The 26,491-nt window shown below is 32.5% G+C and overlaps 1 protein-coding gene across 7 annotated transcripts in view; it reads left to right on the top strand.

The window, feature by feature from the left end:
- The window catches only part of Vps13b (vacuolar protein sorting 13 homolog B), a 757,361-nt gene that overhangs the window by 483,501 nt on the left and 247,369 nt on the right, over nucleotides 1-26,491 (top strand). For 6 of the 7 annotated variants that reach the window (XM_071602212.1, XM_071602214.1, XM_071602210.1 and 3 more), the window contains 3 exons: nucleotides 5,239-5,442; nucleotides 14,682-14,808; nucleotides 16,728-16,871. In XM_071602212.1, the coding sequence (XP_071458313.1) occupies nucleotides 5,239-5,442; nucleotides 14,682-14,808; nucleotides 16,728-16,871 (475 nt within the window). The remainder of the gene's footprint in view (nucleotides 1-5,238; nucleotides 5,443-14,681; nucleotides 14,809-16,727; nucleotides 16,872-26,491) is intronic. The other variant, XM_071602213.1, reaches the window with a different exon arrangement.

Below are 26,491 nucleotides of genomic sequence, written 5' to 3'. Positions count from 1 at the left end.
GTTTCGGAAGGGCAAAGTAATTACAATTATAACTCCTACATTTTAGCCAATAAAGCAGCTTTTTGTGTTAAGAGGAAGGAAGTTATGGGCATCTTGATTCACCCTCTTTCCTGATTTGAATTACTAAAAGGTTTTATAGGCTGTAATAAGAAGAGAGAGCAAAGTTCAAAGCTTAAAAGTATGAAAATTTGAAATTTAAAAATTGCTGGTTTTGACTGCAGATATTTCTAGGAAAAATTTAATTAGGAAATTAAACAATAATTTAAGGCATTTTATTTTAAGATATGTTTTTCTTTTTAAGGCAAACATTGCTAACATTAGGCATCCCTCACAGTTCTTTTCCTCTGATTAGTTCCCTACTAAAATGTCAGTCTATTAGAATTCTTTAATGATTCTGCAATTGTTTTTTTGTGCTATGACAATCTAATACACTAAATCAAAGCTCTCTTGAAAAAAATTTACCTCAATTTTGGTATTTGCAATCTGATAGTTTTTCATTCCCACCACTCCTTTACTTAGGGAAAAAAGCATTTAAAAGTTGTAAAGTTATAAGACAATTTCTGATCATTAGAAAATAAAAATATTTTTGAATCTTCTGTTAACATAATTTTACTTATACCTTTTAAAAATTCTAATGTACCATAAAATATGAAATATTTCTTTCAGAAGACATCTAGCTGTATGCCCACATGAAAACATTACAGTGAAACCCATTAATTTGAACAATTACTATGAATTAAAAGTAAATAAAAAGACGTCTTGTTGTAATAGTGCTTAATAAAATTTAATGCATAGCATTTGAAAATATTTTGAGTATGTTTTCTTAATTTAGTATTGGAAAAGAAAACTGTTTTGAATATTCTATATAATAATAACTGGTCTCAGTTTTACTTGTACATAAAACAAAACAAGGGCATAGCTTATACTTTAAAAGATTTAAAATTAGTGACTATTTCAAGTTGAAAACAAATCCTTAATTAGTTTCCAGAAAATGAAGTAAATCAGTGTCTTGCTAGTATATATCAAACTATAATGAATTGAAAATAAATCATGAGGATCATGTACTAAGAAAGAAAAGTTGGATTTTAATTATCTAATTCTGAAAAAAAGCTGTTCTACATTTATTTTTATTAGGGAAAAATCAAACCAAACTTATGAAATGTGTATATGTTAGCTAACTCTTTATAATCTAAATAGTAACAAAAACTAACAAGCTAAATGGCTTATGTTTTTAAATTTATGAGATAAATTTAAATTTTACATAATAGGCAGCTGCAGAGGAAGTATTGATATTTTCTGATTTTGATATCTCAGGAGGCTAAGAAATTATTGAAGAAAGGATGTTTTTTTAAAGATGCAAGTATATTTTTAATTGGCCCAAATCTTCCACAGTAAACTTTTACTTGGCCTAGAAAGTACTAACCAGCATGCTATTACAATCTTTTTAGGCTAATGAAATAAATCCAATTAGAAAATGTGGGTAAAATTTATTGAGTTTGGCCTATTAAATTCAGGGTCATTGGTTGCTCTGCTCTGCTTTTTTATGTTTTGGCAAATACTAAAATGCACTTTATTCAGCTGAGTTCCTCTTCCTATCACTTTCTAGTCATTTCACTGTTATTTAACCTTGTATTCTGAGACTGAGAATCCAAGAAGGATGATTGTGTCCTAATGCTTATTGAAGTTTTTATGATGTGAAAATTTATATATTATATATTTATATATTTTCTCACTTAATTTTCATAATTAAGACGGAAACCCAAGTTTCTGTTTGCTCTGAACTACTATACTGCAGTACTACATAATTTCTGTATCTTGTTTGGTAGGAGTGAAATGGCCCATTTGCAAGGCAACTCCAACTTTTAGGCCACCTTTCTTCATTCCCAAAGGTTGGGCCTAGTACAGGTCTCCTAAACATTGTAGAGTTTCTTGAACTCTAAGGATGGGTTTTTCTTTGGCTTGAAGTCCCCATTGCCTTTCATTACTTCTTCCTCTGCAGCTGTCCATGCTACCCATTCAGAGTCTTTTCAAGGTTTTGGGATGAGCTACTCTCATGCCTTTGAATTTGTTGATTCCCCTACTTGAGATACTTTATTCAAATACAGTTTATTTATGAAATGAGAAGATAGAGTTTTTCAGAAATCCTTTAAACATTGCATTTCTCCTTCTTGGCCTTCCCAAGTCTGGGTCAGGTTTTCTAATTGCATTCTCTATTCAACCTTGTAAACTGTTGTCTGCTTTATAGTTGCTTCTTCCCACTAGACTGTAAACTTTGTGAGGGTAAGGACCCTAGTGTCCCTAAGGCCTATCACAAAACTTTAAAGAGAGTGCTCAGTAACTTTGCATTCAAAGATAAAATGCAAATTAGCTCATTCCAGGAAGAACCCTTGAGGAAGATAATTTTGATAGTCCTCACTAAACCAACAATAGGACAAACAGTACTATGTTACTTTCCACCACTTACTATATTACCAGCAGTTTTGTTCTGTCAGGGTTTTAAAATAGTGTGGTTTCATAGAGAAAAAGAACTGTATGAAACAAAGAAATGTGATGGAAGAAATGAGTAGATAACCTTTATATTAATCCCACAGTGAAAAAGGAAGAAATATATTCCAGGGACAGTGATGATCAGGAGAGATTTTTTTCCACAATAAGTTACAAAATCTTTGTCTCTATAAATCTTCTTAGTATCATCCTATTATCTGTTTAATTTCTGTAGCATCATAGTTATGTTTCCTTTTTTATTGTAAATACAGTTTACTTAGCCTTTTTATCTCTTTTCCCCCCTCAGTGCTGGAGATTTGTCTATTTTTAGTCTTGTTCATGATCTCTTTTTTATTTCGTTAATTTCTACTTTTATTTTCTTCCCTCTTTTTTTGCTTATGTTGCCTTTTTTATATTTATCTTACTAATTTTAAGTCTTTCTACTTTCCTAAATGCCGCAGTCTGGCTGGGCACAAAATCACAAGCCACTCAAGCAGGAACAAACTTTATTATTTTTTGAAACTGCCGCCAATGTCCGGTAGGCGCCCAGGAAGATTTTCGATCCACCCACGCGGCCTCCTCCCTGACCCGCAGAGAGAGCCCCTCCCCCGGAACTCCCTCCTACTGTACTTCCCCAACCAATGGGAACTCTCCAGGAGTCCCATAGCCGGCCTAGGCGAACAGCAGGAGTCCAATATCCATATGAATGCAAATCTTAACATAATCATATCATCTCAATGGCTAGCTGGCGTCACCTTTCGACCAAAAATTCCATGCATCATATACTTGGCTCTTAGCACCTAAACAAGTATTTTAGATGATAAATCTTCTTCAAAGTGCCCCTATAACTGTATCTCATCACGTTTAATGCATAACATTTTGCTATTTATTACTTAATTTTCATTATTATTTTTGACCAATAAGTGATGAATTTGAAAATGTGTTTTTAAATTTTCAAACAAAACTTTTCATTTTTTTCTTACATTCTAATTTTTACTTTATTTGGAAGTTATCCATGTTTATTATTTTAGAGGTTTTATAGCTATTTTAGCATGTATCAAAGTTAACAAAAATCTAAAATTAAATCAGTATCTTTTCCTTTCTCCACAACTATACAACAACCTTAGAAAACTACTTAACATGATCCCCTAATTTGTATATTATTATTGTTCAGTGTTTTATTTTTGCCCTTTCTTCTTTGAGTTTACACATTAATATTATTGATTTAAAGATGATATTTATTTAGATTTATCCATATGTTTGCCAGTTTCTTCCTTATCATTACTTCTTGGGATTTATTGAGTTATCTAGATCTGAGATTTGGCATTTTTCAACAATTGTGCATTCTCTAACAGTATTTCTTCAAATAATGCCTCTATCCCATTCTCTATTATTTCCCTCAAACTCCAATCAGGAACTTTTTAGACTTTATTGCTCTCTCCTATATATACTTTGAACCTAGCTACAACATTTCTTTGTCTCTTTGAATTGTATTGTAACTTGTCTTTGGATCTTTGTTTCAACTTGCTATCACTTCTTTTGGGTTCAGTCTGTTTTGAATTTTAAATTGTAGTAATTCTGTTCTTTGTGGATCTACATAGTTCTAACAAAAGCCTTATTCCTGCCTTATTTTCTTTATTTTTATTTTTTATTTTTTGGTACGGGGATTGAACTCAGGGGCACTCAACCACTGAACCCACCCCTGGTCCTATTTCGTAGCGCGCTCGCCTGGCATGCGTGAGGCACTGGGTTCGATTCTTAGCACCACATACAAATAAAATAAAGATATTTAAAAAAAAAAAAAGCCTATTTTGTATTTTATGTAGAGACAGGATCTCACTGAGTTGCTTAGCACCTCACTAAGTTGTGAAAGCTGGCTTTGAACTCTTGATCCTCCTGTCTCAGCCTTCCCCAGCCTGTCCCAAGCCTCTGGGATTTACAGGTGTGAGTCATCGAAACCAGCTGTGAGTCACCACAGCCAGCTCCTTGCTTATTCTGAGGATGCTTTTTTACTTTTTAAATAATTGTTTCATATTTTATGTATGCTAGTACACTACAGTATCTTTTGAAGTTTTTGAGGATATATCTTCTCTACCCTTTTGCTACTGTGTGTCACTCAGGGTCCCTTATTATCATGTGTGACTTGTGAATTTTGTATGTGAATGTCTCATTTTACTTGAAACCTAAACTGGGAAAATTATTTGAGTTGAAATTGAATTTGCCCAAAGAAAATTTGCTTTTACCTTTTCCTTTGTGTTTGGCAGCACTACCTACTTGAGATAAGCCTCTCCAAACTAAAATCATTTTCATACTATATTTCAGACTCAACCCCAAGTGCTGACTATCACCTTTCCTAACAAGATATCAAAGTTCTTAGAATAGTAAATGATTATCATCAGAAAGTATTTTGAGTAAATTTGTAACTCTGCTGTCTTTGAACCTCTGAATTTTGTTTACTCTTTGTTAAGGTGGATATAACAAAATGTGAAAGCATCTCTGTAATTGAAATCATGTATATGAAAGCACATAACAAAAGGGTATTGTGCTGGGAAACATAAGAAATTATTATAGGATAGATGATTGCAAGTGATAAATTTTTGATGTCACAATATGTTAATTTTCTATTAACTATCTCATAAATGTGGTTAACAGTTTATTAATCAGTAATACAAAAAAGTTTTATGGTACTATTTAGTAAATAAAATAAATGTAGATATTTATTACATCTGTTACTTTTTTCCACTTACTTTACAGAAGAGCCTTGAACTTAGGAATTCTTCGAGATCCTGGATCTGAAATTGAAGATAGACAATACCAAATAGACCTGCAGTCCATCAATATTGGTACTGCACAGTGGGACCAACTAAAACCAGAGAAGGAAAGTGGAACAGGAGGGGTGCTTACAGAGAGTGAAAGGAATTCTCAAAATCCAGCCCTTGAGTGGAATATGGCCAGCAGGTACGAAATGATTGAGAAATATTACTGATATTGCCAGTAGGGTTAGTGATCTTTAGCATGCCCAACCTAAGTGTTTGGTAGTGCTTCTGCTTTTCTTTACAAACAAAATAAATTTTGTAATTTAGCTGATGGTTTTGCTGGGAAACCTGCTAATTTTACCACTGTTACATTGTTACAAATTAGAGTTGTTTGTTTGTTTGTTTAACCTTGCTATTTGATGAAAAGATTCACTTTATTCTAAAGGATACAATCACATTATTTCTTGAAATCCATTTGGGTTTAGGGTCAATTCTTTTATTTTTTAGCCTCTTCTTTCTACTTAAAATAATAAAAGGAAAACAGTAACAAATGCTTTATAACGCTATGTTCAAGTTAGAGAAGAAGGAACAGCAATAATTCCTAGCTCTGGGTTTCCATTGTCTTTAACTAAAAGCTATATTCACAGAGAACATTTTTTAAACAATTAGTCCTGAATGTAAGCTATTAAGATATGTAGAGAGCCACTGCCATCTTACCCAAGCTGTTCATGGTTCTTATCAGAGAGAGAGGTAAGATTATTTGCTAGAAAGAAGATACTAGGCATTAAAACTTAACTTTATATTGTAAAACTGAGGTATTTATGATTGTAATAAAGTTAATTTTTCATGAATTCTCTTATAAGATTAGATTTCTTGGGGCTGGGGTTGTAGCTCGGTGGTAAAGCACTTACCTAGCACATGGGAGGCACAGGATTTGATCCTTAGTACCACATAAAAATAAATAAATAAGATAAAGGTATTGTATCCATCTACAACTTAAAAAAAAATTAGATTTCTTTAAATCATCTTGTGTAGTCTTTACCATACTCCTTTTACAATGATGATTGCTTTAGTTCTATTCCTTTAATACCAAAACTATATTTTTCTCCATGTCGTCGTCATCGTCGTCGTCATCGTCGTCGTCATCATCATCATCATCATAATGGTATTCATAAAGGGTTATATAATATTTATCACTTTACCTTGTTTAACTTAATTTTTACAATAAAGTTATAAAAATTTTTTTCCCTAAGTATACATAAAGAAACTGAAGCACAAAACATCATACTGGTCACATAATAGAAAATAAAGATTTGAGTGGATCAGTGAAAATTTGAATGGTTGGATGATTAACTGACATGACAAGTCAGGTCACTGAGTATAAATGTTTCTGAGAGATATTTATTCAGATGAAGACAGGAAATTTTAGATCTAATAGAGCCCAGTTCTGATGCATAATCTCAACAAAAGTATAAACAGGGCCTTAATATAATTCTATTTGTTTTTAATAGGTATTTTAGGTAAAATTCAAAAGATACAGAGATACAAAGTAAAGAATAATTTACTCCCTCGCCTGACCAGTACCAAATAGTAGTCTTTTTTAATGATTTTCATTCTCTTCTTCTGAGTATGTTATGCAATTTTTTTCTTTGATTATGATGGGTTTCTGTGTGTTATGTTGGGAACAAGGGAATAAAAATTAAGCATAGAGAATTATTAAATTCTAAAATTTATAGATATCCTCTTCCCAAATCTTAATTTTCCAAAGCTGAAAGGATTCAACCAGACAGCAGAGCACTATGAGGATTATAATAAGTAATTTATTTTAGGAATAAAATATTACCCAATTGGGGAAGAAGCTGGGAAGTAAGGATCTAAAAGAGGGACTTAGAGGATCAGAGAAAAGTCACAACAAAAGCCTCTCGAAGTCCTTGATCTGGATAAAATCATTGCAGCTTTCAAAAGAACCTGGGAAACTAGGTGCATCTCGCTGTTAGAGTGGGACCATGAGGAGACTGATAGAGAAATTAGTGGGAAGTAGTGGCCTCTGCATCTGGGTTTGGGCCTGAAGTTAAGTCAGGAGGAAGACATGATCACACAGAGCCAAGGAAAGTGAGGATAAGCTAGTATCTTCCAACACCTCTGCATTGACCTTTCACTGCATTTAAACCATGATGATCTTCATAGAACATTGGTTACTACTGTTTCCTTACACCTTCCACACCTTGTGCAGATTTCTCTTAACAAACTTAAAACTCTGAGCCATCCTTCACAAGTTGTTATACAACAAAAGCACTACAGAATACTAAGTTTAATGATAATCCTTGGCTTGTTCGGTGTCAGTTATAGAACTAAGTCTATAACCCTGGTTTCCTTACTCAGTTTCCTTATTTGCTTAGGCTTTGCCCCCATAAGTTTATGCTACAGTTCATTCTTAGCTAATCTTTTTTTAAAAAAGTTTTCCAAATCATAACATTTGCAGGAAAATGAATGGAGTTAGAGAAGATAATGCTAAGTGAAGTTAGCCAATCCCAAAAAACCAAATGCCGAATGTTTTCTCTGAAATAAGGAAGCTGATTCATAGTGGGATAGGGAGGGGGGAGCATGGGAGGAATAGACAAACTCTACATAGGGCAGAGGAGTAGGAAGGAAAAGGAGGGGGCATGGGGTAATTAATGATGGTTGAATGTGAAGATCATTATTATACAAAGTACACATATGAGGACACGAATTGGTGTGAGTATACTATGTATACAACCAGAGATAAGAAAAACTGAACTCTATATATGTAATAAGAATTGTAATGCATTCTGCTGTTATATAAAAACTAAAAAAAAATTTCCTTTTAACAACTATTTTTCTATTTCTTCCTATCACTGATTATGTTTATATCCTTAGAAATTTTATCTTTTAAACTTTATTACCAGATAAATATATGTTCACTTAAATATTTTGATACAAATGTTTCAAATTCATGTGATATTCTGTGGGCTGTTCCCCCTAACAGATTTCTTTTAAGATTGTTGTTTCTATGTTTGCTTATCAAGCAGAATTTGAATATGACAGATTCCCCCAATCAGTCCTATATGTCATAGTCACCATAACATTAAATGTGGGTAACTGTTGCTAAGTGTTGACATTAAAATCCCAGAACCATGTTACTACTAACCTTATTTCTGAGAGATTGTGAATATTTGGTGTGACTTTAGATCTCTTTAGTTTTTGAAAGTGTTCACACCTGACAGAAGCCTTTGTATATTTTGATTTGTAATTAAACAAATATGAGATTTTTCCAGAATTCACCTGAAATCCTAAATGGAATGTGCAATGAAAGCAGTTTTCTTTGTTTTAAATCTTTAACCTGAAAACCATCCCTTTTCTTATATTAATTTGCTAGTTTATCAAGCCTAACACTTAATGAAATTATAGAACTTAGTATAATTCTCATATTTCATAGGCTAATGCTTAGAATGGCCTAAACATTATAAAATTTTATAATGCTTTGCTTAAACCTTTCCATGACTTTCCATGAAAGAATGAGATTCCCTTCCTGTTTAAAGTACCTAGGGACTAACAGTGAAGGAAAAAGTAATCCTGATAACAGCAAAAAGAAGCAAACAGTTTTTACTTCCAGCAACCAGCAGGTATCTGCTTCCTTCCATCTTGATTGAAGGTGTTCTGTTGCAATCTGAAGAATGTCAGAGAAGTAAATGGAAAGAGATCCTGTCTTGTCTGGTCTCATTCTTCCTTATATCTTTGCATAGTGACTGACAGACTGTAGGTACTCAAAAAATAAGAAAAAAATCTTTATATCAAATATAATTATCATAGTAATATACTGAACCATAAAATTTTTAAAACCACTTCACTTATTTTTAATACTTTTTAAAATTTGTTTTAATTTTTTTTAGTTGTCAATGGATCTGTATTTTATTTATTTATATGTAGTGTTGAGAATCAAACCCAGTGCCTCACACAGTGCCTCACACATACTAGGCAAGTGCCCTCAACCCCAGCCCATTCTTCAGTTATTATGAAATCTTTCAGCTCCAGCATGGTAATCGTTATAGAGACAAGTAGATGCCTGAGTCATTAAAACTCAATTAACCAAATCCTCAAATAACTAATTTCTCTCCTGCAACATTTTGTTTTTAATAGAAGTAGCCAAAGAAAATAATATCAAGAGTGTACCTAAAAGCATATGTACAACAAATATCTATTATTACGTGTAATTTTACGAGTGTCCCTGGTACATCAATATATGTTATTAAAAGCCTTATAATGAAATAAAAGAAATCTCTTGACCCTCCATCTCTTGGCAAATTTCTACTTTTTTCCAAGGTACAACCTATAATATTCTCTTCCTAACAAATTTAGCACTTCCTCTAGTCTCTCCCTCCTCAGTGAAGTTTATATTGAAGGTTTTCTTTATCAGTTCTATCAAGTAAAATTAGATGCAGGAGTTTCTAGCTATAATATAAACAACTGGAGGGAATAACCAGAGGTATTATTCATTAGACATCTCAGTAAAATTGAGTTATGTTAATATTTCAATTCAGGCATACTCATAAAACTATCATATAGAGGTTGTAATAAATCTAGCACTTGTTATCATCACAGTTACATTAACCATAGTTTTTTATTTATTATTTGTTGGGTTTTGTCCTGTTTTTGAGGATGAGTTTTTAGAGTTGGTGTTTTATGGTTTTGGTGGTTTGTTATTTTTGTTTTGTTTTGGCATATTTTTGGAATATTCATTTTTAATTTTATTTGATTTTGCCAAAGTAAATTTATATTGGCATTTTATTTAAATATATTTTAAAATAATTCTCATTACAACCTATAGTCATTATACCATTGTTCATAAGATGTTTTGTATGTGTACAACCTTAAGGTAAAAGATTAGGTCATTTACTGAGTCTTCCCATACCACCCTTATTATATTTTTTATACTTTATGATTATTTTGCTTAGTTATCTTTCCTGTTAAACTGAGCTCCATGAGATTCAGCACTATGTATCTATTTTTGCCATTTCTCCCAGCACTAGCAAAGACCCTGGCATCATAGTGAATACTCAAGTTCATGTTTCTCAATTTCAGAGAAAGATAAATTCTATGAAAATAATATATTGGTATAATGTGACAAGAGTTGACTGGGAAATTTCCTTAGATTGGGGCTCAGGGAAGGCCTCTTTTAATACCTGAATGAAAAGAAAGAGCTGTACATGCAAATTCCCCTGCAGTATTTCTACTTTAGATGTTCCAGGAGAGCAAAGATCCTTGAGTAGGAACAACTTTAGTACATTTATGGATCATGCTTGGCTAGGATGAAAAAAGCAATAGAAGTCACATTTTAGGGAGAGAAGAGCTAAATTACAAATGGAGTGGTCAAAGGGAGTTTGACTTTTATTTTAATTGCATTAGGAAGTCTTTGGATAGTGTTCCTCTTGAAAAAACACTTAAGTAGGCTTAAACATGTAAGTAAATACTTCATGTTCAAAGTTACTATACAATTCAAATTATTTATCCTAGTGACTCTCATTAATCTCAAAATAAGAGGAATCTTTAGGAAAAGGTTTATGTAACAAATAGGTTTTCAGATACCTGATGGTTTAAAATAAATGTTTGTGAATATTACGGTTTTTCATATTTAAAAATAATCCTTTGTAATTCATTGATTATCAGTGGTAATCATCACAAGACTTAAGTATCTTCTGCTTTACTACTTCTCTTTGGAGCTCAGCTCTAATACCATGGCAGGAAATTATTTTGTTTTAGCATGGCCGCACAAGTAGGTCATCACCATTTTTCATTCTATTGTTTTAGTAGAATACTTTGGAAAACTTTGATACCATTTTTCCTACTTCATAATATGCAATATTTGAAGTATCATTAAATTTCTTTGTTATTTTGCACACAGACACACCAAATGTGTGGTAGTTGGGCAGAATTTTAGAGTACCTTGAGCCCAGGAAAAATGGCCAGTCTTTCTGAATATGTTTTCATCACCGCATGTGGCATACACCTGTAGCATTCTTGCTTAATAATAGTTATGGAAAACAATACTTTCCTTTGCTTACAAAATACACCTTCCGAAACTTAACTGAAAAGCTTTTGTTAACACAGGACCGTTTTCCTGTTATTTGATTAGAACCTATGAGAGTCAATGTTTTGTTAATTTTTTAACAAGAGTTTAGTTTCTGTGGATACAATCCTCTATATTAGATGATAGCTACAAATAAATGTGTCTTTTTTGTTGTTGTTTCTGTGGACAATATAAATCATTGTTATATTAGAGTGAATCAGAGAAATATTTCTTCCACAACTTTCCTAACACCATGTGCCATAGCATACTGTAGGTAAACTTTTTTCTATATAGGTGAGTTTAAATACCTTATGTTATCATGGTTGATAAACTGTTTCATGAACCCATGAATAATTGTGTTTTTCTCAATCTATGGATTCTTACATTTCATCATTTATAAAAAAGCTTTTAGCCTTTGTTCCTTTTTCTCTTTCTGTTCTCTCATTTTGTAATGCTAATTAAATATGAAATACTTCTCTCTCCTTCTCTCTTAATTTTTTAAATTATTAAATTATTTAAAACTAATATAATTATTATATTATAATTATTATGTGATAATTAAGAAGAAAAAACAAAAAGAATTCTTTATAGTATATTCCTGAAGTATTACTAGTTCTATTTAGTTTACACTTTCTTAAGCTATATCTAAAATGCCATTTATCTCAACTAATATGCATTTTAATTTTAATAGCAACAATTTTCATTTCTGCAAATTATATTTAGTTATTTTTGTAGCTTTTTTTCTTTTTACTTCATTCCTTATTTAAAATTTTAAACAAGTATATTTTATTATCCATATAAACTAATTTTCTTATCAAAAGTTCTTGGCAGTACATTTGAAAATGAGATCTAATTCTTTTGCTAATAAAGATTTTTTGGCATATAAAATAATCTGTGATTAGAAGCTTATATTCAGTGGTCTTTGTCCTGGAGAATTCTGTTTTCATTGAGGATATGATTTTTTTTAAATATATTTTTAGTTCTAGATGGACACAATACCTTCATTTTATTTATTTATTTCTACGTGGTACTGAGAATTTAACCCAGTGCCTTACACTTGCAAGGCATGTGCTATGCCACTGAGCCACAATCCCAGCCTAGGACATGTTTTTGTAAAGAGATTTTGGTCTATTTGGGACAGATGCTATAGCATTATAAATGATCTGATGCCCCTTTTATGTAAATAACTCCAAAAGAGTATTCCAGGACCATACAGGTAGTGTAAATTAAAACTACTCAACACACATGGGGAATTTCCCATTTTTTATTTTCCAGGAAGATAGATGGTTTTTTTATTTTTGTTTATGTATTTTATATACATAATTTTTTGTTGTTTTGTTATGTTTTGTTTTCAACAAGTTGTCTTGGCAAAACAGGCAAATTCCCTTGCTCCTTTTTCAGATAGGTTAATTAATATTTTCTTAGCTCTTCAGGTACCCAAGTTCTAGGTAACCAGTTCATTTCAAAACTCTTGCCTTGTCTCAAAATAGCTATTAAAATGTATTTACTTGGTTTACTGAGAGTGCTGAGGTCCTCCACAAACAACCTCATTAATACTTTAGGTTTTAGTTCTTTCTTTTAAATTTTGAACTGTAATATTTCAGAATTTAACTTTTTGTTTCTAATACCCATGACTTGATTTAAATTTTATTCTATAATCATGTCTCATGCTTTTTTACTGATTTAATTCATCACACAACAATAAAAAAATATGTGGTGTGGACAAGTACTTTTTGTTTCCATCAGTACTTTAGTTAACATTTGTTTTTATTTGGTTCCCTGCCATCTTTTCCATTTTAAGGTATTTTTAATCCATCATATATTTTAGCACTCCCCTATGAGAGCACATCAGATGTTACATGTTTCTCACATTGGTCATTTTATGGAATTTGAGCTATTAGGCTATAATTATAGTGTCTCTCAGGATCTAAACCCTTCCTCTGTAGTCACATATTTTAATACTTCTTCCTGTTACTCTCTACTTACCAGATCTCTTAATTCTTTAAAATTGACTTTCTTGAAATCTAATACTTATGTGTCACAGAACCAGATGATCCAATTTACTTTTTTGGCAGACATCACATAAAGCTCTGCCTGTTGCACATTTAACAAAAGATGTTAGTACTCTCTAGGCTCCTCTGATTTGGCAGGGGGTGGGGGGGAAGATATGCATAAACTTGGATTTTATCTATGTTTTTTCATGAGATAACATGTCAATTATTTGATTTCAACTTTATCACTTTATAATATAAGGAAATGATAAGAAACTTTTATAAAGAATATTATATTAATATGGTTCAAAGGAAATTTTAAGGTATGACTTTCAATAAAACATAAACATAGTATATTATTTCAGAATGAAAATTAAGGATATAAAAAATGGTCTTGAAGGTAACAGCATGAAATTTGGTTTCTCAGCATTGTTTTCCAGTTTCATCTTCTACCATGCAATCAGTGCTTCCTTTGAAATTCTTAGCAATTTTCAATGCTAAGTAGAAATATTGTGCTATATAACTAATCAGAGGTAAGAATGTGTGTTGTCTGACATCAGCTTGCCCTCCAAGCCAGTTCTGGAGCCTTTGTTCCTATTGGATAACTTTAGTATAGAACTTCATTTTCTCATTGGTGATGTGGGTCTATTACTGATTTTTACTTTATATGCAGAGTTGTTTTGAGAAAACATTTGGTTTTAGACACAAAAGCCATTAAATGGACTTTAAAGGCTGCAGTAATTCATTAAGTAAGATGGTTCTTAGAGCTTAACAAAAGGAGTTCAAAGATTAAGAGGATGTGCTCATGAGCCTATGAGATTGGAAAAGATGGCAGTTGTCAAATGGAAGGTCAGAAATATTAAAAGGAGGAAATCAAAAATTATTTCAGCTGGGAGCAGTGGCACATGCCTCTAATTCCAGTGGCTCAGGAGGCTGAAACTGGAGGATTGTGAGTTCAGAGTCAGCCTCAGCAGCTTAAACTGTGTCTCTAAATAAAATATAAAAAAAGTGTTAGGCATGTGTCTCAGTGGTTAAGTGCCCCTAGGTTCAATTCCTGGTTTTAAAAAAATTCCAAAAATAGTAAAATTATTTGATGATAACAATGATATGCATCTATTTATAAGAAAAATGGTCTTAAGATGATACTAATGTGAAATGCCTTAATTATATCTGATTTTTTTTCAGTGAAGATTTTTCCTATCTTTCACGGGTCTTTGTGGTATTGCATTAAAAAACTGTGTCTATAAAATATGCAGTACTCTCAGAATAGTAATATAATTTTGTCATCTATTTTCATAGTTTAAATTCTTAATGAAAATTATCCTTGAAAAAAGTGAACTAATAATTTTTTACTTTATCTTTTAGCATAAGGCGACATCAAGAAAGGAGAGCAATTTTGACCCCCATTTTGACTGACTTTTCTGTACGAATAACTGGAGCACCTGCCATAATTTTCACCAAAATAAGTTCTCCAGAAAATCTACATACAGAGGTAGGACATAATATAGATGTCATTTTAGTCTAAATAATAGAGCAAATCCTCTTGATATGTTTTGAATTTTCGAGTTTCATCCCATGTGACATCAAACTAGCTTATTAATAATAAGATTTAACATCATAGCTAATATTTACTAAGCACTTCCTAATGCTATACAGTTATTGCTATCCTTGTAATAACTCATTTAATCCTCATGATAATGTAGCTAATAATCTACTCCTACTACCTGAATTTTATAGATGAGGAAACTGAGGTTTTAAGAGGGTGTCCAATTTGCAAAATTTCACAAGAAGTAGAAAGCATAACAAGGTATGAACTCAGTTGGTCTAGCTCTAACTTGTATACTGTTAACTTCTATAGCATCTTTCTAACTATCTATATACTGAGAATTCCATGTTACATATGTGTCAAACTGTAAATAAAATACCATTGCATGTTAATTAACTTATCTTCTAACTTGAAGGCATTATTAGAAAGTTTCTCATTCCCAAGTGAAATAGGCACAAAGTTGAAGAGCAGAAAACCTAGTTCTAGTCCAAGCTCAGCTTCATGTTAAAAGATGTCATCTGCAGCTATTCATTTAAATTCCCAGTTCCTCAGTTTCCTCATGTACAACTATTTTAAAGATCAAACTGATCAGAAGATGATAGTTATAAAAGAAGTAAAAACAGAACTTATTTTTATGGTGTTAGCTAATGATTCTACCATTGCATTTATACCATTTAACCTACAATTACAGGATGCTTATTTTCACAGGATGATATTCTACTAATAGAACTAACATATTTTTAGGACAACGTTTCATCTTTCTGGGAAATGTTACAATGACAATTAAAAAATAAAAAGAAAACCTCTGAGCCAATGTACTTTTTTTCATCATGACTAAAATAAGAATTCCAAGTATAATGAGAGAATACAGGAAATTTGCGGAGAAAAAGTTTGTTTAACCAAAAAAAAAAAAAAGGATAATCATGTCAGATATGCTATTCTTTATGGCTTTATTAAAAACTATTCTAAGCTTTCCAGTTGTATTTGGACAGCCATAGTGTCCTTTCAAATCCATGCTAACAAGGAGAAGGCATGTTGGACATTCCCAAGCATTTAACGTTGTCCACATGGACTTCATGACAGGAGGCAGGACTTTTGCTTAACTATTAATTGAAGCTTCTGGATGTCTCTTTTGTTGTTTTCCTAATAGGTTTTTCAGCGATAAATGTTCAAGTTATACAGAACAGCAACATTAAATAGTGGATGAGTAACTAATGCTGCTAAGAGTTTAACAGTTTTAAGAAGTAAAATTAATTAGTCTAGCTATCTTTGGCTTCAGTACCATATGCTATTACAAACATTTTGAATTCTCTTGTGGAGAATACTTACACCATAGTGTTTGCTTAAAATTGCCTACCTAGAGTTGCCTATTTATATCTGTCTGCTCCCTTAGATTATAACCTCCACATGAGCAAGTTGTCCTTTAAGAACAACTTTATTTTTTGTGATAATCCTAGTATTCTACTATAGTGACTGTTCTTAGAAGAATTTCAGTAAATACTTGTTGATTTGAAATGATGTACAAGATCCTGCTTTAGAACTACATTGTTTCTTATATATTAAAACAATGATAGAAGTTTTGAAGTATGAACAAGTCAAATGGATATGAAAAGGTGAAAAATTCTTTTTAATGACCCAGGCCTGGCATATAGTAAACCTATATAAATGATTTTAAAATTAATCCATTAAACTATGGCAAGTGACTACTCATCATTTTTGCTTTCCTCATTAACATATGAACTTAAGTCCCATTAGACTTAGAAAGTAGTAATAGTCAAATAAGCATAAAAATGATGAATTATTATCTGAAGCCTATCTTATTTCTTTATCTGTATTCAACCTTTGTTCCCTGCCCTCTCCTTCAGGAGATTTTAGTATGTGGCCATTCCTTAGAAGTGAATATAACCACAAACCTGGACTTCTTCCTAAGTGTGGCTCAAGTTCAACTCTTACATCAGTTAATAGTCGCAAATATGACTGGTCTGGAACCATCAAAAAAGGCCACAGAGGTAACTATTACCTGATTTTAATTAAGAGTTACTGCATTTGTGCCAACTTTACGATAGAACAGCTATAATTAAACTAGATTCTTTCTGCTAATTATTCTGCATTTAACTTTATTCACAATATGATCATAAAATATTCTGGATTGATATTCTTTAGTTTTGAAATTTGTTTAGTCTCTTTTCCTCTTATTTGTCATGCAACTTTACAAAATTGCTGTAGAATGACCTCAGAAAAACATGATTTTATTACCCTGCTGAATTTTCTAAAATGTGTTGTAAGAAACCTAGTGTAGCTTTCATTGACTCAGATACATTACAGAGATAGGGCTTCTTTTGGAAGTGAACTTTGTAAGAGTACTGTGGGAATATCCTCAATAAATAATTGGTAAGTCATTTATTTCCCATACTCAGTGAAGAAAGGACACAATGATAGAAGTTGAATGCCTGCCTAGAATTTTAATTTTGATCTGGTCTTCTTTGGAAGTCTATTATTACCACAAAGCATGTCAGCATAAAACAGAACAACTCTTGTTAGATGCTTCTCGAAGTATTTTCTTTGCTTTTTCTTTTGTGTTTCTTTCGTTATATCTGTACTTAGAATAAATCTTCTATAAAATTCCAGGAAAAAAAACTGTAAAAAAGGTATTTCTTTTATTCTTACCATGAGTCACAGAGAAGGCTAATTTCTGTTTATTAAGAATGAAAGAGGGCTAGGATTGTGGCTCAGTGGCAGAGTGCTTGCCTCATACATGTGAAGCACTGGATTTGATCCTCAGCACCACATAAAAAAATAAACAAACAAAATAAAGATATTGTGTCCAAATATTAAAAAAAAAAAAAAGAATGAAAGAAACCAGGCTGGGTTGTGGCTCAGTGGTGGAACACTCTCCTAGTGTTTGTGAGGCACTGGGCTCAATTTCGAGGCACCACATATAAATAAATTAATTAAAGTTCCATCTACAACTGGGAAAAAAGAAAAAGAATGAAAGAAACCAGGCATGGTGGTACACACCTGTAATTCCAGCAGCTCAGGAGGCTGAGGCAGAAGGATTGCAAATTCAAATCTAGCCTCGCCAACTTAGTGAGGCCTTAAGCAATTTAGCAAGACATTGTCTCAAAAATAGAAAAAAAGCTAGGGGTGTAACTCTGTGGCAAAGTGCCCCTGGATTAAAAAAAAAAAAAATGTTTAATAATTTTCACACTTTGAACCTTATATAAAAATGTTACCTCTGTCCCTTAACCCCTTTTTCCTAAAGACTTTGTTCTGCATTCTTCATTCTATACTGTTGCTTCTCTTGACCTGCTGTACCCTTAGCACAACATAGCTAAATGAAAGGAAATTACAGTTTTTTTTGTTTGTTTGTTTGTTTGTGTGTGTGTGTGTGTGTGTGTGTGTGTGATACTGGGGACTGAACCCAGGACCTTGTGCATGTGAGGCAAGCACTCTACCAACTGAGCTATTTCCTCAGCCCAGAAATTATGATTTTTGAAGTTGACATAAAGGGTTGCAGAAAATCTAGGGTGTCAAGAAACCATTGTGTTCAATGAATATAAATTAATAAATTTGCTAAATTTTTTACTCCACCATTCTTTTTAAATTTTTTTTTTAAACTTTTAGTTGTAGATGGACACAATACCTTTATTTTATATATGTGGTGCTGAGGTTCAAACTCACTGCCACATGCATATGAGGCAAGTGCTCTACCACTGAGCTACAACCCCAGCCCATACCCCACCATTCTTAGATAGTGCTTAAATATAAAAACAGAACATAAAACTATTGAAATATGATTTATTATACCTATATTTTATTTATTTATATATATATTATTTATTTATTTATATGTATTTTATTTATTATACCTATGGTTTAATTTGATGTTTTTAAAGTTTGTTATCAAATAAGCCAAACACATTAGACTTTTTTTTTTGTATGAACTGTGGTTAAAAACATGCCCAGAAAGTAGTGGTGAAGTTGAGGTTTTTAGTGTATTCTTACTACTATAACTGAAAGTAATTTGCTTTGGAGTTGTTCTTCATTTTAGAAATGGAAAATTTTTCATTAGAAGCAAAGACTTCTTGCAGATACATTTGACCCACTTAAGGATTGCTAGAAATAGTTAGAGATAGGAACTTGAGGGTGAAGAAGAGGAAAAAGGATTCTTAAATGTGTGGTGGTATATTAATAGATGTTTTATGAAGTAGAATTTTGGGTAAGATGAGGGAAATAGAGGCAGTGTATATACCCCAAGAGCATATATGGGTGGAGGTTGGGTTAGAAGCTGGAAATGGAGATTGGTTTAGAGGAGTTTATTGATATTCAAATCTATCTCAGTGCTCTCTATCTTGAAGTAGATGTAAATGGAAAAGTCAGAACAAAAGTGACATGTTTCTGTATTTAGGAAAGGAGATGGGAATTTTGGATAATATACATGTAGTGTTCTCTCTGTGGTTTTGCTATGCTAAGTATTTTTTTCCCTTCAAAGGCACCTGGATAGTCTGCTTGTAACCAGGCAATAAACACAGACTCCAATAAAATATGAATTCAAGCAGAGCCTTAAATGGACAAGAGAGGTTATGATGTAATGCCTTGAATTTCTTAAAATCTAGACCTGGGAAAGAGATTACATATTTACTCCCTGTTCTCTTCAAGGAAAGGATTTCAACTTTCACACCTATTGAAGTTTTAGTTAAGTTAAGCCTTGTAAATGTTAAAAGTTGTTAAAATTTTCTCCTAATAAACAGGCTGTGCTCAGGCAAAAACATATCTTGGTTTCCTCAAAGTAGATGGAAAATATCAAGAAGACAATTAAAATTTGAATTTTTTTCAGCTAGAATGATGTTTATCACTCTTCAATTCCAGAAATCCAGTAAATGCATGTAAGTTTTCCTAAGGTTCTGTTAAACTGACTACCCTATCCTTATTCAATAGTGTCAATTGAATGTTTAATATCTACCATTTATGGGCTACAGACAAACAGAGATATGAAAGATAAATACACTGTGGTCCCTGCCCTCTAGAATTTTATAATCATTTGGGAAATAAAGCATAGACTACTAGAATGATAACAAGGAATATAGAGTAGTTTGTGTAAAGTGCTAAATATCCCACTTTGGAAGCTTAACATTATAAGAATTCAGGGAAGAAAAAGAAGGCATTAGGCCAGTTTATCAGTGACCTAACTTCATGGAGAAGTTGAAACTGACTAGGTAGAGAAGAGAAGCCGATGTATTTACTCAATAAATATTCAGTTCTTATGTATGAAAGATAGAGTATGTCACTAGGGTGATAGCAATTAAAAGTAGTAAAGTGTCTTTTCTCATTTTCTAGTGCTTATTTATTTGGTAGGGAAGATAGACAGTAAACAAATGGAGATTAGATCAGAATATACACAAATACAACTACTCATTTATGCAAAAATTAGTTTAAATTCTGTAACTGATTGAATCATTCTTATAAGCTTAAATAAACTCATGAGATTAAAGATTGAATGTTGGGGAAGAGAAGCAGTAGAGGAATAGACATTACATTTGGTGTTAATAAAAAGAGGTTAAGGTTTAGAGAAATAATGTGGAAAAAGACATGGAAATTGTAAACATTAGGATTTTTGATAGGATATTGAAAAAGTCCACTTTCATAGGTGAAGGAACTGTGTTGGGAAATAATGGGAGATATACTACAAAGTAAATATTTTATTGTGGGCAGTTGGGAACCAAAGTTCAAAGACTTAAATGAATGGGGTAACATAGTAGAAGTGGTATTTATTTGTTATGCTAGTCTCTTGGCAAGAGATTGAAGCGGCATTCAAGAAACTGTATGTGTTCATAAGGAAAGAAGACTATAGAACAATATCTCTGGAGAATATGGATGCAGAATCATTAACAAAATACTAACAAACTAAATCTAGCAATATATAATATATAAATAGAATTATACACCATGACTAGATGGAATTTACCTAGTAACCCAAGGTTGGCTTTACGTCTAAAACTCAATTAATGTAAAAAAAAGTATCAATACAATAAAAAGCAAAAATTATACAGTCATTTTAATAAGGGTAAAAAAGCATTTGATAAAATCCAGTATCCTTTCTTAATAAAAACACTTAACTAAGAAGAAAGGAACTTCCTCAACTTGATAAATGGTATCTGTAAGAAAGCTATTTAATGATAGAAGACTGGATGCTTTCTCCCTGAAACCAAGAAAGAAACAAGTATGCTTCTGTGATCACTTCTGTTCAGCATTAAACTATAAGTTCTAGCAAGGGCAAATAAAAGGGAAAAAATTGGAAAGAAAGAGTAAAACTATTTGTATTTACAGATGAAATGGTCTTGTGTATAGAAAGCCCTAAGAAATAACTAAAAAACATTTACAACAAATATGTGAGCTCAGCAGGGTTATAGGAAAAAAAGATTAGTATATAGAAATCAATTATACTTCTATACACTTAAAACATGATTAAAAATGAAATGATTATATTTATAATACCATCAAAAAATAAAATACTTTGAAATACATTTAACAAAAGAAATGCAAAATTTACAATCTGAAAATTGCAAAATATTATTGAGAGAAAGATTTGGGTTTGTTCTTTGTTTGTTTGTTTGGTGCTGGGCCTCATGCCTGCTAGGCAAGTACTCTACCACTGAGCTATATTCTCAATCTGAGGAGAAAGTTTTAAAGATCTAGATAAATAAAAAGACATTTGTGGACCACAAGGCTTACTTTAAGTTAATAACATGACAATACTCCACAAATTGATCTCCAACCCAGCAAAATACTGCTCAGAATCCCAGCTAATCTCTGTAGAAATTAACAAGTTGATTCTAAAATTCATAATGAAACGTGAGAGATCCAAAACAGTCTTGAAAAAGAAGGTCTCATACTTCTTGATGTTAAAACTAATGACAAAGCTATGGTAATTAAGATAGTGTGTAGAAATATAGATCATTGGACTGGAATTCAGAGTCCAGGAACTAACTTGACTAACATCTACAGTTAATTGATTTTTGACAAGGTACATGTAGCCTACACCTCTCAATGGCAGAATAGTCATTTCAGCAAGTGGTACCAGGGCACCTGGATATTCACATGTAAAAGAAAGAAGGAAGATGCCTAATTCATACCATATCTAACTCAAAACTGATCAAAGACCTAAATATAAAGGCTAAAACTATAAAGTTCTTAGAATAAAATATGATCTTGGATTAAGCAATGACTTTTTAGATACGAAACTAGAAGCACAAGGAATGCACCCCCTCTGTTAAAAGAATAGGTAAATTGGACTTCATAAAAATTTTAGACTTATGTGGCTCAAAGGACATTACCAGGAAAGTGAAAAGACAGCCCACAGAATGAGAGGAAATACTTTCAAATCATTTATCTGATAAGGGATTTCTACCTATGATTTATAAAGAAGTCTAATGACTCAATAATAAAAAGGTAAATAACCCAACTTAAAAATGATATAAAGGATCTGAATAAACATTTCTCCAAAGATAGTGTAGAAATGACCAATAAGTCCATGAAATTTTTTCAATATTATTAGCCATTTAAGGAGATACAAATTAAAATCACAAGGAAACACCATTTTACACTCACCAAGATGCTATAATCAAGAAGTCAAATAATAAGTTTTGGAAAGAATGTGAGGAATTAGAACCCTTTAACATTAAACCAGATTGTGACCTACTGTTACAGTGATACTTGGGGTACCTCTGCAAAATTCTGAACATTAAGTAGATCAGAGTTGGAAAAACTCCTACACCCAAAGTATATTCTCTGAAAAGAATTTTACTATATATTCTTAAAACATGCCACACACACACATGAATTTATAAATTGGGCTACATAGCTATCCAACTGGAATCTAGAGTATACAATATGTATCATTTCTTATTAAGAACAGGCACATACACTTAGAAAAATCAGATCAGTAATGGGGAGGTTTGAAGAAGGTCTATTGTGAAAATAAGGGTTATAACATCTCATTTTCCATTTTATCTTAGCTACATGTCATAAAACTCAAAAATAGATAGAAATTTCTTTCTTATGTATCAGTCTTAAATCAGTGGTCTAAGGCTGGATGGTGACTGCTCCCAAAGACGTAGGATCCTCTCCTCTTGTTACTTAGTAATTTCTAAGGTGTCTCTTCATTAGTCCAAGATTACTTACTGTGTGTATGTTATAATCAGCCATTTAGAGCAAAGGTGAAATGAAATGGGTAGTAGTGAGCACACTGCTCCCTGTAAGGACAGGCCTTTAAATTGCTTGCATCTTTTATATCATATTCCAATGGTCACACCAAGCTTTGCCTTGTGGTCACCCCCAACTGCACATGAAGACAAGAAATGTAGTCTTTTTACATGTGCCCTACTAACCATTATTTTACTGCTGTGTGCCCGGCCCTGCTTGAAATTGTTTTACTGTGGAAGAAGGAGATAATTGGTGTTTGTAGTTCACAGATTTCAGTGTTACCTGGAAAGTAAAGCCATAATATTCCTCAGAAAGCAGCTTTGCATCTTTCACAACACTTTGACCGTATTTCCAAATACAGCCTAAAGTTTTCTACCACTTACTATAACAGATATAAAGTTAGCTTGAAAATTATTTACTGCTAAGTAAGGACACTGCCTTTTCCCATTGTTTCTCCCTCTCTCCATCAAATGGCAGAACTCTCCTTTGGGTATTCAACATTCTCCCATTTCATGTGATTTTGACAGGGCTTCCCATTTATAGGGTAGTCATGTGACAAATACTTAGCCAATAGTACTTCAACTTTCAGACCTGGTTATTGATTGAAATGGTCACAGGACTCAGGCAAGGGCAGTGTTTCATACGAAGACACTATGAAGAAAAAACTCTTTCCCATGGATAAATGTTTAGATATTGCAGTACTGAAAATGTCATTGACCGTGTCCTGTTCCTCTGCTTTAACATTGTCATGGGAAGACAACCTATTCTGTATTTAAAAAAAAAAAAACACTAGAAAAGAGGAGACAAATACACTTAATAAGCAAGGCGAAGATATTGACCTAGGATCTTGATGACCTCATCTGATTCCCTTGACACAGTTCTGGTCAATGAAGTATTCTGTGAATTTCTGGGAAACTTTTTTACTTCTTCCTCCTCCTCCTTGGAATAACAATGATGGGAATTACTGGCCACTTGTGACCATGTGTTGACAAACAGGACAAAAGCCTTACAGTGAGATAGCAATGAAAAATTATACTGATGTACAAGGGACATAATAGTACTATCACATCAGCCATCACTTTAGATTATATGAGAAAAATCATCATAAATTATTAAGCAAGCCACTAATATTTGGCTTTCTATATAAGGCCAAACACAATCTTCTCTGATACAGGTATTGTTACAGTATTCTAAATCTGAGGTGATAAAACCCTGGGAAAATACCGAGCACCCAATGGAATTGCTGCTGAGTAAATGCTTGCTGTATGAATTAATAAATAGATTGCTTAGTTCATGGGAATTCCTATTTGTCTTCCTAAAAATAGAAAAGATATGGTCTATGCAACATATACTCCAAAAGAATTTGAAGAAATTGATGACTAACTATATAGTTGTTGGACAGGTTTGGTACATATTGTGGAAGGCTGTGATTAGTAGACCAAAAATGTTTTATTTAAATCAAGAGGCAATCAAGAGAATTTGATGTTTGTTTTGCTAGAGAATGACTTAGTTATGCTTTAAAGCTCAGATCCGTTTTAGGCTGAACTCACACAATGATAGTATTCCTCTGTAAGACTGTGATCTTCAAACATAAAATCATATGTATATTTTCCCCCACTTAATATAAATGAGGACCTACTATCTGATTATTTCAGTAAAGAATTCAAATATTATATCATGTAGTATAACCCATTATTTCCAGAAGCTGCAATTATTCTATCTTATTTTCTTAAACACTTTCAAAATGGACAAAATAAAAGGGTGAGAAGGTTGAGATTGCCCTGGGTTATGTTCATTTGACTGCAGTAATTATTGTTATTCCTGAATAGCAAGTAATCATCTTATTAAGCCTACTTACAGAGGTGGTGTGCATAAGGAGTAACACATGCTCATTTTCAAATCAATGACTTAGAGTAAATAAAACTGAAGCAAAATATAAACCATATTTTCATGGGCAAAGAATAGAACCACATCATTGAAGATCTGATGTGGGAGTCCTTTGATTACATATCCTGGAGAAGAAAGTAGACAACTCATAGCTAATTGAGCACTGCTTTCTTTGCCTTCTCTCTTCCTCCTCCTGCACTTAACCACTTGGTTTTAGGCACTTCCTTAGCTCTCTCTTTCCTTCAGTCCCCACTGTTAGTTCACTTGATAGCCTGTCCCTTGCATGTCTGGTACCTCTTACTATATTCTCTTTGATAGGTAAAAATTCTGTTTTCTATGAAGAATCTCATTTACAAAAAAATTCTTTTTACTTAGCTTTTACAAAATATACAATTCTTATGCCATGTTCTTTTAACATTTCTAAAGTAATGAATATTTCTATCTAAAGTAAAGATTTGTGTCCCTAGACTTTCTGCTACTGTTTATTATACTTGGCTTCTCTACATTTATCTAAAGTATAAAGAACTACATGAACACCATATTTATCTGCCTATGAAGCATGATAAAGTTGTATTTTAAAAATATTTCAGTCTGGCTTGTCAGAGCAGGTAAAAGTCCCTTTGGTCCAGCCACTTCCTCGTGCTCCCTAGGCCTTGCTCTCAAGGCTGCTCTCTCCCCTTGGCCTTCCACAGTCCTATGCCATCTACTTCTCTTCAGTTTCTTTTTCTTCCAGTCCATGCTAAGGGCAAAGTCTTCTTTCTTACCATCAATTCTGAATCTGTAATAATTGCTTCTTCATCACCAATTTTTCTCTAATTTCCAATGCTGTCTTTTAATGCCATGTTCTTGTGTCACAAAAATTATTGTTTATAAGAAGAAAAGCCCTGGGAAAATAGCTAATAACTGATTCATTGTTATTCTTTCTGAATAAAAATAGGATACATGAGTGGCTCTTCAAAATAACTAAGGATCCATGATTTGCTTGGTTTCCTCTCTGATAATTTGTATTTTTTCTAACAGGCAATTTCTGGGTTTTTTCTTACTATTATGTAAAAGAATTGACTTGTTAAAACACTAACATCAGAACCATGGAAATGTATATAATTCTGTTCTGATATTTCATACCTTTTTAGATTTCTTATTTCAAGAATTTTGGCTTATCCTCAACGATTTTCCACAGCACATGACTAAAAATCCTCCCAGAGTATAGACATATGTAAAATAAACACCAAACCTAAGTCCAATAATCTTCCTCTTAAACTTTTTAAGAGTCATAGACTTCAGAAAATAGGCCATAGCAAAGGAACTAAACATACATTTCTTAAAAGAAATACAAATGTGCAACAAATATATGAAAAAATGTTCAACATCCCTAGCCATTAGAGAAATACAAATTAAACTACACTGAGATTCCATCTCATTCCAGCAGAGTGGCAATTATCAAAAATACTAATAACAAGAAGTGTTGGTGAGGATGAGGGGAAACTCATACTTTTGGATGGGACTACACATTGGTAAAACCACTCTGGAAAGCAATATG

The sequence above is a fragment of the Marmota flaviventris genome, chromosome 15, assembly GCF_047511675.1.
Source record: "Marmota flaviventris isolate mMarFla1 chromosome 15, mMarFla1.hap1, whole genome shotgun sequence".
Classification (NCBI taxonomy): domain Eukaryota; kingdom Metazoa; phylum Chordata; class Mammalia; order Rodentia; family Sciuridae; genus Marmota; species Marmota flaviventris.
The sequence above is the reverse complement of the archived record's forward strand: the minus strand, read 5'-3'. Positions and strand labels throughout refer to the sequence as shown.